The sequence below is a fragment of the Capsella rubella genome, unplaced genomic scaffold, assembly GCF_000375325.1.
Source record: "Capsella rubella cultivar Monte Gargano unplaced genomic scaffold, Caprub1_0 scaffold_5, whole genome shotgun sequence".
In the NCBI taxonomy this organism is placed as follows: Eukaryota; Viridiplantae; Streptophyta; class Magnoliopsida; order Brassicales; family Brassicaceae; genus Capsella; species Capsella rubella.
Window position 1 is genome coordinate 10,914,995 of NW_006238919.1, and position 18,219 is coordinate 10,933,213.

An 18,219-nucleotide genomic window follows, 5' to 3' on the forward strand; every position below is an offset into this window, starting at 1 on the left:
ACGTCAACATGAAATCGGGAAAACGTCGTGATCGTGGTTATGAAAGTTAACACGAAAGCTTAAGATTATTACACGTGGCTGTATTGGTTTTTCTTACTATGCACCGCGCTACACCAGAAGATTTATCCGTCGTCTCTGATCTGAGATGATTCCCATTTCGTTTAGTGAATTTTAGAGAAAGACGATGACTGAGTCTAGTCGCTCTTGACACGGTTTGACTTCTGAGTCGTCTTTCTCATCTTGTTTTTCTTCTTCTTCAACCATCCGCGTTTCTGTATTTCGTAAACCTGATTTCGTTTTCTTACTGATGGGAGGAGGTGCTGTGTCTAAAGAGATGGGAACTTGTTCATTAGCGTATCGTCGTGGAGATCAGAAATTACGCAAGTTCGTGACGGCGAGGAGTACTAAGTTTCTTCTGTTTTGCTGTATCGCTTTCGTTTTCGTTACAATCGTTTGCCGATCTTCTCGTCCTTGGGTTAACAGTTCAATCGCCGTCGCGGATCGGGTCTCTGGATCAAGGTGTGTATTCACATACACATGTTCTTCAAGCTTTGTTTCTAAATAAACGGTTCTGAACTCTTTGATTTGGATCTCTAAATGGTAACTGTTGGTGAAGACTAGATTCTTTATTAGGAAAGGAAATTTATGGAAAGTCTATTTTTTTTTTTTTGATTAGTTCTATTATATAACTGAGACTCGCTTTGAACTTTTTTTTTCCAGATTCGTTTAAACTATATTGGGTTTGTTTTGTCTCCATTCATTGCTTAACAATCATATGATTAAACCTGAACTTATTTGGCTCTGAGTGGACTTTTGAAGAAATTTTCAAGTGCTTTATCGATTTTGTTTGGTTTGGTTGATTCTCGTATGCAAATGTTCGTGTGTTGTTTCTCAGCTCTATTTATAACCAATCTAGGTGTTCTTAAGCTCCTTGCAGTTAATGACTCTATGGATATAAGAATGCAGAAGCTACATAGATTCTGTGATTCGTAGACACTCTTATATATCCAATAGCGAATATATATATATTCTTTATATGTTAAGTTAGTGACTGGTGTTATGATTTATGTGAATATGTAATCCTGAGTCTGAAAGTTGTATCTTGCTATGTTAAGCTGGTGACAGGGTACTTGCTATTTTTGCATAATCAAAGATGCATTTGTAGGTATGTGTACAGGTTAGGACTTATGGAGTAGAATTTTCTGATCTAGAGTACTTAACCTTTTGTTTTTAGATAGACATTAAAGTTTTGGTCTTTGTTGTCTTATTTGATTGATATTCTTATCAAATCTGCAGGAAAGGTTATACACTTTTGATGAACACATGGAAGAGATATGATCTCTTAAAGAAGTCCGTTTCACACTATGCATCATGTTCTAGGCTTGACTCTATCCACATTGTATGGAGTGAACCTAACCCTCCATCAGATTCTCTTAAGGAGTATCTTCAAAATGTTCTGAAGAAAAAATCGCGAGATGGGCATGAGGTTGAGCTAAGATTTGATATTAACAAAGAAGACAGTTTGAACAACAGGTTTAAAGAGATTAAAGACTTGAAAACAGACGCTGTCTTCTCAATAGACGATGATATCATATTTCCTTGTCATACCATAGATTTCGCATTCAACGTTTGGGAGAGTGCTCCAGATACAATGGTGGGGTTTGTGCCCCGTGTGCATTGGCCTGAAAAATCGGTATGTCACTTTTTTATTCTTGAGTATCTTCAAGAAGCTTTTTTATCATACAACAGTACCAAAATAGTAAAAATGCTTCTCTTCAAGTTGTTTGCTATTAGCGACTCTTTAACTGATCTGAAAATCATAGATCTCTGCATTAATTTAGTAGTTAATCATCTCTCTTCCTCCATCCCTATGATCTAATAGATCGTACGAAATTGAAAGAACTCTGTACATGGTGTTTAAATTGGTGCGTTGGTTTTATCATCTTCTTTTATTATTTAGAAACTTAGCTGCTATGTGGAATCAGAAAGTTGACTTCAATTTTCTGCAGAATGATAAAGCCAATTACTACACTTATAGCGGGTGGTGGTCTGTTTGGTGGAGTGGTACATACAGTATGGTACTCTCAAAGGCAGCCTTCTTCCACAAAAAATACCTCAGCCTTTACACAAATAACATGCCTGCATCAATCAGGGAATTCACAACCAAGAACAGGTTCCTTATCACTTTCATTATCTCTGTGTATTCTTGTATTCGGGAATGTGATTAAAATGTACTCCATCTAAGTTTGAGCTTTATCTAATAACAGGAACTGTGAAGATATTGCAATGTCATTCCTGGTCGCAAATGCTACTAATGCTCCTGCTATATGGGTGAAAGGTAATTCTAAATCGCAGGCCACTGTGAGAAGTGAGAACCATGTATTGCCATATGAGTCTAATAACCTTAAATGAGGAAGAGCATATCCTCATCATGTGGCCTGTTTCTGTAGGTAAAATATATGAAATCGGTTCAACTGGAATTAGTAGCATAGGAGGGCACACAGAGAAAAGAACACACTGTGTAAATCGGTTTGTTGCAGAATTCGGGAAAATGCCTCTTGTATACTCTTCCATGAAAGCTGTGGATAGCCGCAATTTATGGTTCTGGTGATTTGCTTCTTTTGCATGGTGGTACATTTCTGCTTTCTCTTCCACTGGTTACTACTACTCTTCAGTCTTCACGTTCTAGCTATTGACGGGGTTGACACCAAGTAAGGGTTAAAACAGAGAACTGATCTTACTTTTACGGCAAGAGAGAACTGAGAAGATAGAGAGCGAGATTTTATAATTGGTGGCGTATGGGGTTTCTCGTAGAAGCTTACAAAGAGATATAGTAGTAGCCTAGTCAGTGTATGGTGTACCTTCATTGTACCTTTTGTAACATTGTAACTTGTAACATCTTATGTTGTGAAACTATTGTTTTGTGCTAAAAAAAAATGAGTTATGTATTCATTCACTGATCGTTACATGCTTACAAAAATTTCCGTATTGTTACATCTGTAGATAGTAATGCTTAAGTCGTTGTGTCAGTTTCTTCTATGGCATCCCAATTGGCTCCAGAACTCTCCAAGAAAAGTCTTTGCGGCGTCTAGGCTCGGGTAATATGGTGGCTCCATAAACACTTGAGTCAGCGAGTCACAGGGCTCGTGATTGGCCGCTGTCCTATTAGCATTAGCCTCTGCACTCCCCATCATCGTCGCCACCAACTTCTGGTACCCGAAAAAGAATCTCTTGGCCGCAGATTCCACCGCCTGCATTCCCTGAAGCAAATGTATCTTCTCGTACTCTGTCTTCCTCGAGTAAAGCTTCATTGCCGCCTCTTGCAACCTTGGACCTCCGGTAGGATCCACCTCTACTTCAAGTACAGCTGGCACTTTGTGTCTCAGCTCTTTGGACATCTTAGCCATCCTCACTAACCCCTTTGACCAGAAACAAAACGCGTCGTTTTGAGAAGTGGATTTGACATGTAACTGTTTCTTCACCTTCAAGAAATCTTCAGGATCCATCAGAATGTGTAAATCTTCGATCTCAGTTAAAAGCTTCCAGATTCTCTCCAGCAAGTACATGTCGGAAGAAGCTTTTTCGAACTTCCCCTCTTCGATCCTCGACTCGATTCGGTTCAAGAGATTCACAGAAACGTAAACCCACGATTCAAGAATCTGATGGATAGTGTAGAGCATTTGATTCTCTTGGTTCTCGATGTGGTCGGAGTAAGGATTGTTCTTGAGGCTGTGTAGCTCCTCCGGGCGGCAAATGGCGTCGTATTGAAGATACGGTTTTCCTGCGAGGTTTGGTTCTCCTAAACCGAGCGTATACTTACACCAACGCATCTCATTCTCGATCGTAACCAAGATCTTCTGGCCTAGGCTCTCCGATGTACGAGACGTGGCGATCTCGGAGAGCAAACTCAACGAGCTCCAGCCATTGCTGACCGGAGCAGCGGACAAGGTCTCGTCGCCGTCGTCGTTCTCGCAGATAGCAGCAACGATTTTGATCTGGCTCGTGGAAAGGGAATCCAAGCGTCGGATCCATTCGCGGCGGTTGATGTAAGGACGAGTGTCAGAAGAAACGGTGAGGATCAAACGGAAAGTGATCTCAAGAGCTTGAAGAGATGGTTTGAGAACCGGCTCGGAGATCCAGCGAGGGAAATAGAGAGAGGACCAGAGGCATCTGAGTTCAGGCAAACGGAGGTAAAGCTCGTAGGCAGAGCAAGCGGCGGAGGAAGAGGAGGAGATTGGAGAGGGGACGAAGGAGGAGAGCTTACAAGGCTCATGAGGAATGGTGAGGTGGAGCTTCCTCGTCTGTAAATCCAAATCAGCCATTTCTTTTTTAATAAGTTCTGATGAATGAAAGATAGATAAAATGTTTTGTTATATATATATATATATATATATATAGATAGAGAGAGAGAACAGAGAAGACGATGTGAAGGAAACGGATAGGAAAAAATAAGAAAAGACACACACATTAACAAAAGAGATCATTGTTTGAAAGTCAACGTACAACAACGGCTGTTTCCTGTCTTTTTATTTTTTTTGTCGGTTTTATATTTGTCTTTCTATTACATTTTGGAATAATGGAAACTCATTTCGAATAATACAATTGAGTTGTATATACGATACGTTTTCTTTTATTAGTAGGGAATTATCATCCAAAATCTTTCTTGATTTAAAATTTTCTTTTCTCCTTATTCGATACATTTTCTTCCCTAATTAGTCAAATTGGATGATGTTGTGAATGCTAATAAGGATATAAATTATATTAGAGGGAACATATATATCATATGAAGTTTGGTCGGAATCCGTATGGGATGGCGTTTTAGGACTTTGGGGTTGAACGGGTCCTATAGACTTATTTAGGCTTTGACTAATTTGGTCTTCCTTTTATCGTATCCTAATCCCGTTTGTGTAAAAACTTCAACAATCCGAATGTTACGTTTCAATTATAAAAATCGATCTTCTTACTTTTATGTTTTTTTTTTCTTGTCGGTTACGTCTTTATTTTTTACTAACAAGGAAAAATACTACAACTATTATTGATTTGGTTTTTAAACATTAATTCTTTCAATCTTTGAAAGTTATTTGTTCTTATCGCATCTCACAACTTGAAAAAGAAACAGATCTTTGAAAGTTATATGCAGCTATACCTAAGTTAATATAGAAATATTCTAAATTCTATCCAACTAAACTTTAATCGCGTTCTACTTTTTCAATAATAAACATCCAGCCCTAATTAATAATTACTTTTATAGATTTACAAGCCTAGAACTTGGTCTATCCCCAACTCATTTAAAATTATATTTCCTTTTTTTTTTAATACCAAATCTATCATATTATCGCGATTGAACAATTAAAATAGACTAATATGATAGATTTGGTACAAAATGGGAGTATGGTCGGTGTCATATATACTTCATACTTCTATCGTAGTTTGGAGTGATAATAGTGAACACCTTAGAACGTAGAAGTTAGATCTTGACTATGATTACTTAAATAAGAGGAGTGGTTTGAAATAATAATTGGTTGGATTTTAAAGAAACGTAAAGGTAAAACGTAAAAAATATTGAGTTATTTTTCTTACTACTAATCATATTGATGGTATTAAGGCATCTAAAAATATTACAGTAAGACAACTATTGACAGTATTTATATTAAAAGATTTTTTGGGTATACAATTTTCCTTAATCCTTGACTTTGAATCATTGCTTAGCTGTTGTGTGATCTGTGAACACTGAACATAAGTCATCGACAAAAGTTGTGGTGATTGAAACGAATGGGAACACATTCAATTGAGCTATATGATATCATAATTGGAGAGATCATCGTATGTGGAACAATTAGCCACCTGTCGTAGACACCATATACTAATTGATAGAAGATAATTTGGTATAGTCGACACTTGAACAATCCCATTCTGTACACGTGCACACATCCATATACATAAGTTGGGATGAAAGGCAGATAAGTTGATGTCACACATTCATTTTATGGCGTATTGTCATGTTTTTATATGTTGGTATTGTTTTATTGGTTACCTCAACATGTTAGTACAAGCATTATACGTACTAGTATATTACATACTCTTTCTATATCATAAAGATTGATGTTTTGATTTTTTTTTTTCTTCACAAAAATTGATGTTCTACAAATTTTAGTTAACTAATATTAGTACGTATTTTGTAAACTTCAAAAAAAATTTAAAAGAATAATTATTGTTTCTTAATTTGTGTAAAAATTTCCCAAACATCAATATTTTAGAAACCAAAGCAAATAATATACATCTCAAGAGAAGAGTTCAACTAATTTAGGGATTGTAACTCCATGTTCTTGACTTTTAATTACCTTTATGAATATATGTTCTAGTTTGACGGGATCTACTCATCTACAAGAAGATAAAATTCACGGGAACCTTATGCAACATGAATAAGATAATTCTTGATTAAGTGTATATTGCATCATCATCATGTCATGTGCATTGTGTATTCAGACAAAGGAGAATGATATGTTTAGTAGCTACTCATATCTAGACAATACCTTATCTTTCTTTCAAGTTTAAGATGATTGTTTTCAACTTTAATGTTTTGTTTGTTTTTTCCTTATACTTGTGATGAGATTTTATGAGATCCAACACGTATGTTCTAGCGTGAAAAAATAGAAGTTATCACCAAATATTTATGTGGAGAAAACATGATGATTTCAACTACTTAAGGACGCCAAGGGTGACCAATCAGATGATATCACACATTAAAAAGTAAGATGTGAGACTTATTCTTCTCAGTATAATTAGTTAAGTGCGACGTGTTGAAACCAAACTGAGTTGACACATGGAACCAAAGAGCCACGTAAATAGTACAACTACACCACATCTCAATGGCTTTTGTTCCCGAGTCTATGGCTCCGGTGCATGGACACCTCACACCAACAATACATTTTTGTAAAAAAAATTTAACCGACACCAACAAGAATTTTATTTTTTTCCTAATGTTTTTGAAAGGTATTTTTGAATATATGAAGCCAAATTTCATATCAATATACATTTTTCCGAGGCCTAGAAAATTTAAGACATCATTTGTTACAAAAGCATACAGCTCGCCCCTATGAGCATTGTGAATGCAAACCATTGAGAACATATAGATGAGTTAACTTGGCTACATTTTGGAGGCGGTGTACATAAATTGTAGTGTAATAAAGGGTAAAATCAATATTTGTCAAAGGAAAAAAAAAAAAAAAGATTTGTCAAAAAAAAAATCAAAATTTTAGCAAACCACGTGGGATCCAACGTGATAAATTTGATAAGAATAAATAAAGAATACAAAAGTGTCTTTTTTCCCAAATGAAATATTACATTAAACAACCGAACAAATTGTTCAACATACAAGCCTCTTTAATTTAAGAGATTTCAAAAAAAGATGAGGCCCAATGAAGAGCCCACCAAAATAACACCAACTACTGAGAAGATATATATAATCTAAAAACAAAAGTGTCTACAATAATAATAATTGTAGAAAGTACATTAATTAGTTTATATAGATCAATATATATATAAATAAAAATAATATATTTAATTAAATTTTAATACAAAATCACAGTGCTACAAAAAAATATATATATATATAACAAGATATATCAAAGAACAATAACAGGAATATTCAATAACAAAAGAAAATTATATAATTTATGTTGTTCATAATATGTAATCTAGTAAATCATGTTAGTATTGTAATATATTTTTTTTGTCACTTTTCAAACGGTAATAATGTATGTTGTTATAATAATAATAAACAAAATGTAATGTTTAACATATATAAATAACTAGCAAAACTGGATGAAGATGATTAAAAAATAAGAAGAAGTTGGTAAAGAAATGAAAAAGAAAAAAAAAATAATTAACGTATAATTGATACAAGGAAAGCAAGATTAATAACCACCTTATATGTGTGAACACTTAAAGATTCCTTGTATTAAAAATGAATCAATTATGAATTATCAATTATGAATTTGCCATTAATTATCATGTTTTTTTTTCTTGCTAATGTCATTTTTATTCTTAAAAAATTTGATCAAAAATATTTTCTCACGAAAGTTATTTGATTTGGCAATTGTGCTTCTTATGGCAGTGTGCACGCGTTTGATCGTGACAGGATTGATGTTAGGATCACTCAATTACCACAAAGATTTTCATTTTGCAAGACTGATGCTCCTCAAGGTAAAACTATTTACTAAACAAAAAAAAACCAATTTTTTATTTTCTTTCCTTGATTAATGTTTTAATTTACTAAAATCATTTTTTCAAGTTAAATATTTTAAGAATAAATTTACCACATTTTTGCCTTTTACAATCTATTTTACAACACTTATACCGACGACGCGCCGTATACTATTTTACTGACTACCTCAAATTAATCTAGCTTATTGCTAGTAATTTTAACCTCATATTCTTTAATTCCTAAAATTAAAGCTTAATAATGGACATACTAAAAAATACAATCGAACTTTCAAAAAATTAGATCTCCAACTCCTTGTTAGCATGAGAAAATATTTAACTATTGTTTATGGGTCAATGTTTAACTATTGTTAGCATGTACGTGACACTAATCACCAACAATACCTTTTAGCAAATTTCGTTAGCCCGACACCAACAACATCAATTTACATTTCTAATGAAGATTGTTTTGAATATACAAACTGAGAATGGATTTGTATTACGATTATGCAACAAATAAGCCAAATGTCGTATCAATAGACATGTCTAAGACGCCTAGAAAAAAGTTGAGAAATAATAATATACAATGTTAGTTTCTTTATATAATAAGATAAGAGATTTCATCATTCATGGATACAATTGTTTTCCTCCTACATATGTTGCAAACACTGAAGCAGAAGCGTCGTTCGAGAACTCATCCCATGAACATGTTGACAATACAGCAAAATCCGCAAGCTTCCCAGGAGATAAAGACCCTACGTGATGATCAAGAAACGCTGCTCGTGCAGCTGATATCGTGAACCTGCGACGTAACGTATATGAAGAATGCTTGAGGAAATGCATTTTTAATTAAGTAGAGAAAAAAAAAAAGACTTTGAATTGTTAGAGAAGAGGCTTAATACGCAATCAGCGCATCGGTAAAGGAGATGCATTCAGATGGAATCCAAGCGTGATTCCACTTGGGAGGTATTCGTTTAACCGCAGTTCTGATACTGTTCAATGGGTTGATGTCAGCAACCTGGAGGCAAAAATATGAAAGTAAAGCTTGAATTTGTTATATTGTAAAAACTTTTGTGCGTGGAGATTATCAAAAACGTACAGGCCAGTCTGAACCAAGTGCCAAGAGTGCCTTTCCATTTAAGAGAGATTGGAAAAGATAAGACTCCTTTTGGGCTCTCTCAGAACCGAGCTTCTTAGCAACGGAATCAGCATCATCAAGTATATGATCCGGCTGTTCGCGAGCATTAGATATGTTCGATCAAGAAAGTGAGTTTTAATCCCAAATGCTCTATATGCTGAGAAGTAACTTACCTGAACTGAAGCTACAATTTGAAGTTGACCAAACCGGTTGGCTGACCCTGGTTTCAAATGTTGGGCATGCTCAATCTGTTACCAGGAATGCAGAGATATTAAGTACAGACAGAAGAAGCAGAAGAGTAAGCAAATAACTCAGAGGAATGGGGTTTAAATAGCAAACTTCACCCTAAATCTTCTATCTCTGTCTCCATTGGTTGCAGCAACGGATTCGTACATGTCAAGGATCATGTCATTTGCTTTGTCGCCTATTGCATGGATAGCAACCTTGATCACAGCAGGATAAGACTATAAGCAAAACTAAACAGGAAGATGAGCAAACAACAGACAGAAGTAAACAAGGAAACACCTGAAGCCCTGCTTTGTCTGCTGCCATTGTGAAATTGGTAAGTTTCTCAGGATCCATCACTGCTAACCCATAATTCTTAGGTGTATCAATATATTCCTGCAAACAGATATCAGATGTGGGACTCTTTAGTGCTGCTGAAGGATAAATAACTTATAACAAACTGTATAGTGGTATATTCGATTAATGTGAACAACATGAAATTAATTTCAAGGAATACATAGCAGAGGAATTAGAAAGAATATAGTATTCTTCACCTCGTAAAAAAGTGCACTATTAGAACCTAGAGAGCCATCAATAAATGCTTTGACGCCACCTAGGTACAACCATTCACTCAGTACAGGTCCCTTCTGAAGCTTAAGATCCTAAAATTATGAAGTCAACGAAGATTAGCACAAATAGAATTTCAAGTAAATGCAGTAAAAGCACAAGATTAACTGTGCAAGAAACGGTGAAAGGAGAATGGGGTGACATTAATAGCATCATAGCACAGATGATATACAACCTCATACATCAAAAGAGAATTTAAAAATCAGGAAATCCCAAAGTTCACTGATGATATATGAGATGCAGATCACAATGAAATATGAGAAGTCTCTGTAAATCGTAAATCATGAAGTTGAAGAATGCTACAAAATATACTTAGTTTCTCATGCTAAAGAAGCACAAAACTACTTGTACAAATACTCCATTCTATTTATCAGAGAAAAGGAGTTGATTCTGAAGAAATCATACCATTAAACGTGACCATGTTGTTATCGGAAAAAACAAACAAGTCCGTATCATCATCATCTTCGAGGAATCAGCCCATAGGTAGACATCTATACCATAAGAAGGAGTATGGAACTCAAATGAGTTTGTACTAAAAAGTTAAAACCCTTTCCAATTTACGGCTGTCAGGTAAGAGTCATCAAATTCTCTCTATTTTAGCAACAAGCAAGTGTGAATGTGACAAGTCATCTCACTCATGGTTAACATAACGATTTATTGCACCTTGAAAGTCTTTCCAGGAGAGCTCATCCGTAGTACCAGGATAGTATCTTCCAACATCAATAACAGTTGTTACGCCTCTAGTCAAAGCATATTTGCTAGCTCTAAAAATTGCTTCCCTACGTTCATCTACTGAGATTTCTTTAACCCAGGGGGTGACCAGTTCCATAGCAGCATCAATCAAAAGACCTGTCGGCTCTGCATTGATTCAACCATAAAAGCAAGTACCAGCTGATGATAAGTATACACACTCACAAAATATATAAGTGTCTCTGCAATTCCAAGTATTGGAAGCATAAGCAGGGCACATGTTAAATGAATATACATTACTTGAAAAAAGTATTACCGCCACTAGGCATCCTCATTATCGTTCCACCAACTGGATCTTCAGTTAAACTCGTAACACCAGCAATCCTAAGCGCAAGGGAATTTGCCAATGCCATATGACTATCCATCCTAATCAACCAAACCTAAATGAAGAGAAAAATATATTAAAAAAGCGATGATTGTAGACTATTGACAAACAAACAGAAAAGTCAGCAGAGTTCATACAGGATTATGAGGGGAGATTTCATCAATCCATGATGCAGAGGGCATTTCTCCTCCCCAAACATCATTGTTCCATCCACCTCCTAGAATCCATGAGCCTTCTTTTGCATCTGAATTTTTTTGTTCATCAGATAAGCATAATATATTAAATACTCTCCCACTACTAAGAAACCCACCAAACTTAATACGAAAAGTATTCACTGTACACCCATAACTAAAAACAGACACCAACAAAGGAATGTAACCACAATATGATTGTTCAAAGTAATGAAATATTAAAATTACTCTGCACTGCGTCCTTCACCAGTTTACAAAACTCATCTTTTTGACTCACTCCACGAAGTCCAACTTGGCCCATCTATGCTCAAGCGAAAAAAGTCAATGAAAAGAAAGGAGAGAAAGGTAAAAGAGAGTATAGTATACTGTTTCATGACTAAATCTGATCTAACAATGGCATGTAATCATCTACTCTCAGGTTAACTTACTATCAGTTAAGAGAATAATAAAGAAGACAGAAGTAAAATTTTCATTATCACCTGCAATCCCCCAGAAATCAAATGAACATGTGAATCAATAAGTCCAGGTATTACAACTTTCCCTTCCAAGTTCACCTCCTTAGTTCCATCTCCTATAAGACCCTGTCTTCATCAAAATTATAAATTACATGAGAACGGAAACAAAGTATTTAACTTTCAGATTAATTCATGCTAGTGAAGTAGGTATAATCGCAGCAGAGAAATTTATCAACCACTTGAACAATAATACTACAACAACCACAATGAACATTGAAAGAGTGAAGAACCTTGAGAGTGGCAAAGCTTCCGACTTTAAGAATCCTGCCATTACGAACCGCCATGGAATCAGCAAATGGCAAAGAGCTATCGCTGGTGAAGATTGTTCCATTTCTCACTAACAAATCCGCCACGATACCAACCGGTGGTATATGAGACTTCAGAGCTGACCAATCTGCGAAACGTGAATCGAATCAGTCAAAAACTCAAAAACAGTCCAAATAATGCTAATTTGAGAAGAAGGAAGCTGGGAATGGTATAAGGCGTTGACTACATAAGTCGCTGAGCAGAGGAAGATACGCGACGGAGATAACGAGGAAGGTGACAGCTGAAAGGACAACGAAGAGGTTCATGGTGGCCGGAGAGAGTCTAAGACATATACAACAACAACCAAGGAAACAAATTAAATGTTACGTTTCCACTTGAAATGCTCCACTTCGGTAGCTCTATAAGTCTATACTAGGTTCGGACCCGCGCTACAGCGCGCGGGAAATAATTACATATATATAATCTTTAACATATTAGAAAATGCTACATTTTAATTTTATTGCAGTTCAGTCGATTACGGTAAATCATATATTTGTATACTAAATTTAAATAAAATAATAAAGAAAAAAGCGAATAAATAATCATATATTGAGTTTTGATAAAATTAAAAAATTTAACAGCACGAAATAATATTTATCGATAAATTATTCGTTTTGACCATTATTGTAGTAAAAATAAGAATATACGTAAAACTTACATATTTACAATATATTTTTTGAAGGACCAACCCGTAACAGAATTCATTTCGTAAAAAACATTACTCATAACACGCTTTATCATTATATTTGTGATTTTAACAAACTACCGGTGAACAATCTAAAATACATAGTTTGATATATAATATATTTTATCAATAAAAATTATGTCTCCAAAATTACATTTATGTCTTCAAAAAAATATTTTCAATATTTAAAATTTAAATTTTTTTTTATATATTTAAACTTTTTATTTTTAATATTTTGAAATTTTTTGAAATTTTAAATATGCTCATGTAACAATAGTTTTAATACTGGTCAAACTTATAATGATTTTAAACCATTTTCCAAAATATTTAGTCGAGTGTAGTTGAGTATTATATGTCCGTTTTGAAAATTTCAAATTGCAACATATGCAAAAAAAATTTGAATTTTTATTAAATATTTATATTATATAGTATAATATCATAAATTAAAAATAAGATCAAATGAAAGTAAAAGAAGAATAATAATTTTTTTAATAGATTATAATAAATTAGTTAGAGAAATATTAGGAAATCCTATAATTAGTTAAGGAAATAATACAATTTTAAAATTAGATATAGGAAGTATCCGATGTATGTATCCGAACCCAATTTAATATCCAATTTTGAAGTATCCAATTGTTAAAATCGGGTTAATTTTTTAATTTTGACCCGACCTGTATTCCATTTTGTACTTCTCTTTTACTAATATAGGGATGTTCAACTTGCATGTTGTAATTATCAATTTCATATTATGTAATATGTACTGTATTGTATTTTTCTATAAATTCCACTGGGCTTATTGTTATATTAGAATATTTAAAATCCCATTAATAAACATTAGTACATAACTGAACTTGGCCTTTTTTCTTTGACAGCCCAATAGCCAGCCTATGAAAATATTCAGACTAGAGTGAATGTTGGGGCTCGCGGTGAAGCGAGAACCCTCCAAAAATAGGCGTATGCCACTTAGCGTGGAGAGCACACGGTATTCTTTAGTAAAAGGCGAAAGAATAGTTCGCTTTGTGCTCACCACATGGCTGCGTGGTTTTTTACAATGGGAGAGTGAAGTCTATTTATACCGAAACTTTCAGTAGCAAACCCTCTTAACATCCGATGTGGGATGCGCGTGTGAAGCTTCTTCGTTAAAAGGCTTTGTTGTACACTTAAGCCCATTATCATTCTTTAAGCCCGTTCAGATGAGGTTTCCTCTCTCGTTTGGTCAACATTTGATATTCCATTTAACTTTCTTTCTTTTGTTAGAGTTTCCATAGAACTTCTTACGCCAGTATTTTTCCGAAAACAGAAACAAATCTTTTTTTTTCAAGCATTTAAACAGCAAGATTCTTTCAAAGAAAGAAGAAAAAAAAACAAAATAGCAAAGAATCTAAATAGATGTATTTCTTTTGATAGATATGTGAAAGATAATTATTTAGAATTTCATAGATGATGATACTTAACAGATCTTAACAGATCACATGACACGTCACAATTTAATCAACCCATATTGTATAGTTATGCGAGACATAGTAGTACATCTAATCTTAAATCTTAAATAATACTCCTATATCATATGAAAAGTTGCAAAAGTGCATGTTGTAACATAGTACATACTAACTAACATATACTCTTTAAGTTCAAGGAGAAACTTGTCATAGGAGTCTTTCGTTTTCATTTGCATAAAAATTTATAAAATGTGAAACACAGAATTAATTTCGAGAAAGAAAAAAAAAAAAAAAAAGTTGAATAACACAAATCTGGTCAAATGATGTATATACATATATAGCAGCCTAAATAGCAAAATAAGAAAGTTGAGGATGGAAAAAAAGTAGTGGTTTTGGAAAGTGGCAAATACTAAACAATCTTTTTTCTTCTCAACGACGTCTGATTCTGAATCTCAAAACTCTCAGTCACCATGCACGCGCTCGGAATGATGCAATCCCCTGGCCTCAGCTTACGTCTCTCGCCGTCCGGCCACCGCCTCTCTCCACCTTCACCGGTCACCGTAATTACCAAAAGATGCTCCTCTCCCAGTTCATTATCCTTCGTCACTCCCATCAAATGCGGTTCTATCTTGTCCTATCCCTCTTCAGGTGCATCATCTCAACTCTTTTATTACACCTTATCATTTATTTTGAAGATTTAGAGAGATCATTGGAATTGGTTTCTTGGTTTTGTTGCAGCAAGTGAAGCCATGAAGTTCGCCGAAGGTTCTAAGAAGGAGAACTTAGTTCCGCTTCGCCACACCATTTTCTCCGACCATCTCACTCCTGTTCTCGCTTACCGTTGTCTTGTCAAAGAAGATGATCAAGAGGCTCCAAGCTTCCTTTTCGAATCAGTTGAGCCAGGACATCACTCTTCCACTGTTGTAAGAAGTCTCAATTTTTTAAAATCTTTTTGTTTGCTTCCGCTCATTCTCTCTCAAATCAAACTGATTTATGAATCCTTTAGGGAAGATATAGTGTGGTTGGAGCACACCCTAAAATGGAAATTGTGGCTAAGGAGAACAAAGTGACAGTCATGGATCATGTCAAAGGTACTTTGACAACAGAGGAGGTTGAAGATCCAATGTTGATTCCTAGAAGAATCTCAGAGACTTGGAAACCTCAATTGATCGATGAGCTTCCTGATGCTTTTTGTGGTGAGTGATTTGTTGCTAACTAGTCTGGTTTGGTTACTTTGAGATCATAATAATGACAATGAGGTTGAAAATTTTGGTTTAGTTTGAGATCATAATGACAATTAGGTCAAAATGTGAGCTTTGTTAATATCAACAGGTGGATGGGTTGGTTACTTTTCTTATGATACCGTTCGTTATGCTGAAAAGAGAAAGTTACCATTCTCCAAGGCTCCTATAGATGACAGGAACTTACCAGACATGCATCTTGGTCTTTATGATGATGTGATTGTCTTTGATCATGTCGAAAAGGTGTTACAAATCTCTTGAACTTTTCATGAAGATTTTGGTTACTCTTTAAAACTCAGTGTGAATTTTGCTTTATTCTTCTACAGAAAATGCATATTATTCATTGGGTGAGGTTATCTGACAACTCATCACTTGATGATGTTTATGCTAATGGTGTGAAACACTTGGAAGAGCTGGTTTCGAAGATCAAATGCATAACTCCGTGAGTTAACTCTTTCTTTTTCAGCCTTGTATCTGTTTTAATTTGTATCTCTAACTTGAGTTATATATTTGTGTTTTCAGCCCCAAGCTACCTTATGGATCAGTAGACCTACACACAAATCAATTTGGCACTCCTTTGGAAAATTCAAGCATGACAAGCGATGCGTATAAGAATGCTGTACTTCAGGCCAAAGAACACATCTTAGCGGGAGATATCTTTCAGATTGTTTTAAGTCAACGATTTGAGCGCCGCACCTTTGCTCATCCGTTTGAAGTTTATAGAGCTCTAAGGATTGTGAACCCAAGTCCTTCTATGTGTTACTTGCAAGTCAGTGCTTCTCATATATCATTTTTTTCATCTCCTTTAAGTGGTTTACTTTATCTTCTCTGTTTTGCTGTTTACTTTATAATCTTTACCTGACCAGGCTAGAGGTTGTATACTAGTAGCTTCAAGTCCTGAAATTCTCACTCGAGTGAAGAAAGTAAGCAGCTCACATAACATTTTCTCTCTTGAACTTATTGTTATATATGTTACAGGGACAAAAAAAACAGAGCTAAAAACACTTTTTTGATATTGTAAAACAGAACAAGATCGTGAATAGACCACTAGCAGGAACTGCAAGACGGGGCAAGACTTTTGAAGAGGATCAGATGTTGGAGGAGGCACTATTAAAAGACGAAAAACAGTGTGCGGAACACATCATGCTGGTTGACTTGGGTCGCAACGATGTTGGAAAGGTTAGCCTGTCTCTTCTAGCTTTAAGCAATTATTGAAAGCAACCAATTAGTTTCAACGTCTTATGTGTTTCTATGCTAATATTTTTCTTATACAAAGAACATATTAATTTTAACCTATAGTACAGTTACAACCGGCTAATATCCTCATTGGCTCTCTCCGGGGGCTTATGAAAGCAGGTATCGAAGAACGGTTCGGTGAAGGTGGAAAGGTACATGGATATAGAGCGTTATTCCCATGTCATGCATATCAGCTCAACGGTAATACAATTTTTTTTGTTGAAACATTACAATCTTCAAACCCTCTTTCCCATCGTCCACCAGATTGCCTTTTCTCTGGAAATGTAAACGCTCATAAACTTGAATCGTGTAAACAGGTGACTGGAGAGTTGCAAGATAATCTGACTTGCTGGGACACTCTTCGTGCGGCTTTGCCAGTTGGAACTGTTAGCGGAGCTCCAAAGGTGAAAGCTATGGAGTTAATTGACGAGCTAGAGGTGACCAGAAGAGGTCCATATAGTGGTGGATTCGGTAGTGTTTCATTTACAGGAGACATGGACATTGCTTTGGCACTTAGGACCACTGTGTTCCCTACACAAGCTCGTTACGACACAATGTACTCATACAAAGACAGCAACACGCCGCGCCGTGAGTGGATAGCTTATCTCCAAGCAGGTGCAGGCATTGTAGCCGATAGTGACCCAGAAGATGAGCACCGTGAGTGCCAGAACAAAGCTGCGGGACTCGCACGCGCCATCGACTTGGCTGAGTCTGCATTCGTTAATAAAAGTGATACAACCATCTAGGTCTCTTGCTTCACAAGCAACACAAGCTATGTCATCTGAAAGAAATTAGTTGATATATCATTTCTTCTTTTTACATTGAATCATGAATTACGGGTATATAGTATATTATCAACCAGTAGTATTCTAAAAAGTATAATTCTAAGTTTATCAAAAGGAAACGTATTTCTGATTTTCACTCTCCTCATCTTAGTTTTTTTGGTTATGCTATAACTGAACATACGTGAAAATGAAATTATATAGTCATATGCTTTTGGCTCAGGTCAATAACAGCTGACGATGATCCTAAACGAGTCTCAATATATAAAATCCACTAATCATTAAAATATTAGAGATATTTCTAAATGAATAAGTCATACTTGCCTTGTAAGGTATGAATCATCCCGTGCGTATAAAAATATACAAAACAAAGGATCATATAATATCTTTGTTAGTAATACATGTCGCGAACCTATATGATGAAATGGGGTATACGTGGTAAGCCATAAGCCCATATAAGCAACACCTAAAATGGTTTCCAAATATTGAAATATTTGTTGTAGCATTTTGTTATGTGTTTGTTAATCGACATAAAAGGTTTGTCCTAATTAGCTTGC

At 35.2% G+C, this 18,219-nt stretch overlaps 4 protein-coding genes and 1 non-coding gene across 6 annotated transcripts; 2 read left to right on the top strand and 3 right to left on the bottom strand.

The window, feature by feature from the left end:
* The first annotated feature begins 145 nt into the window (after positions 1–145).
* Positions 146–2,952, top strand: LOC17887244 (glycosyltransferase family 64 protein C4). The gene is made up of 5 exons (XM_006291398.2): positions 146–519; positions 1,297–1,693; positions 2,010–2,173; positions 2,268–2,338; positions 2,451–2,952. The coding sequence occupies exons 1-5, from the start codon at positions 308–310 to the stop codon at positions 2,609–2,611; spliced, it is 1,005 nt and encodes a 334-aa protein (XP_006291460.1). The 5' UTR covers positions 146–307; the 3' UTR covers positions 2,612–2,952.
* A 51-nt stretch (positions 2,953–3,003) lies between these two features.
* Positions 3,004–4,328, bottom strand: LOC17885360 (nematode resistance protein-like HSPRO1). The gene has a single exon (XM_006292839.2). It carries the CDS (start codon positions 4,320–4,322, stop codon positions 3,027–3,029), a length of 1,296 nt encoding a protein of 431 aa, XP_006292901.1. The 5' UTR covers positions 4,323–4,328; the 3' UTR covers positions 3,004–3,026.
* Positions 4,329–8,678: 4,350 nt separating this feature from the next.
* Positions 8,679–12,605, bottom strand: LOC17886301 (putative amidohydrolase YtcJ). The gene is made up of 15 exons (XM_006290273.2): positions 12,467–12,605; positions 12,204–12,367; positions 11,938–12,039; positions 11,687–11,759; positions 11,405–11,511; positions 11,199–11,322; positions 10,856–11,050; positions 10,598–10,683; positions 10,120–10,227; positions 9,866–9,961; positions 9,685–9,783; positions 9,514–9,588; positions 9,302–9,433; positions 9,105–9,220; positions 8,679–9,004 (listed from the first exon to the last, which is right to left on the bottom strand). The coding sequence occupies exons 1-15, from the start codon at positions 12,543–12,545 to the stop codon at positions 8,830–8,832; spliced, it is 1,731 nt and encodes a 576-aa protein (XP_006290335.1). The 5' UTR covers positions 12,546–12,605; the 3' UTR covers positions 8,679–8,829.
* A 1,278-nt stretch (positions 12,606–13,883) lies between these two features.
* Positions 13,884–14,000, bottom strand: LOC111830811. Its single transcript, XR_002834140.1, has one exon. It is a non-coding gene; the product is annotated as a U5 spliceosomal RNA (small nuclear RNA).
* Positions 14,001–14,873: 873 nt separating this feature from the next.
* Positions 14,874–17,626, top strand: LOC17886196 (anthranilate synthase alpha subunit 1, chloroplastic). 2 transcript variants are annotated; one of them, XM_023783333.1, is made up of 10 exons: positions 14,874–15,051; positions 15,142–15,326; positions 15,410–15,599; positions 15,736–15,887; positions 15,971–16,086; positions 16,167–16,413; positions 16,511–16,567; positions 16,671–16,823; positions 17,001–17,081; positions 17,198–17,626. In XM_023783333.1, the coding sequence occupies exons 1-10, from the start codon at positions 14,874–14,876 to the stop codon at positions 17,624–17,626; spliced, it is 1,788 nt and encodes a 595-aa protein (XP_023639101.1). The 2 variants fall into 2 exon arrangements, with proteins under 2 accessions (XP_023639101.1, XP_006292844.1); XM_006292782.1 differs by lacking the exon at positions 14,874–15,051 and having other exon boundaries at positions 15,262–15,326; positions 15,421–15,599.
* Positions 17,627–18,219: the final 593 nt, after the last annotated feature.

Bases quoted from the DNA above. Each gene is read 5' to 3' on its own strand.
- LOC17887244 (XM_006291398.2), top strand. From the start codon at position 308: ATGGGAGGAGGTGCTGTGTCTAAAGAGATGGGAACTTGTTCATTAGCG. The intron at 1,694-2,009 runs GTATGTCACTTT...AATTTTCTGCAG, and splicing joins TGCATTGGCCTGAAAAATCG to AATGATAAAGCCAATTACTA. The intron at 2,174-2,267 runs GTTCCTTATCAC...ATCTAATAACAG, and splicing joins GAATTCACAACCAAGAACAG to GAACTGTGAAGATATTGCAA.
- LOC17885360 (XM_006292839.2), bottom strand. From the start codon at position 4,322: ATGGCTGATTTGGATTTACAGACGAGGAAGCTCCACCTCACCATTCCT.
- LOC17886301 (XM_006290273.2), bottom strand. From the start codon at position 12,545: ATGAACCTCTTCGTTGTCCTTTCAGCTGTCACCTTCCTCGTTATCTCC. The intron at 9,784-9,865 runs GTGTTTCCTTGT...GCTGTGATCAAG, and splicing joins CAGACAAAGCAGGGCTTCAG to GTTGCTATCCATGCAATAGG. The intron at 9,434-9,513 runs GTAAGTTACTTC...GCTCGCGAACAG, and splicing joins AAATTGTAGCTTCAGTTCAG to CCGGATCATATACTTGATGA.
- LOC17886196 (XM_023783333.1), top strand. From the start codon at position 14,874: ATGCACGCGCTCGGAATGATGCAATCCCCTGGCCTCAGCTTACGTCTC. The intron at 15,052-15,141 runs GTGCATCATCTC...GTTTTGTTGCAG, and splicing joins CTTGTCCTATCCCTCTTCAG to CAAGTGAAGCCATGAAGTTC. The intron at 16,568-16,670 runs GTAAGCAGCTCA...ATTGTAAAACAG, and splicing joins TTCTCACTCGAGTGAAGAAA to AACAAGATCGTGAATAGACC.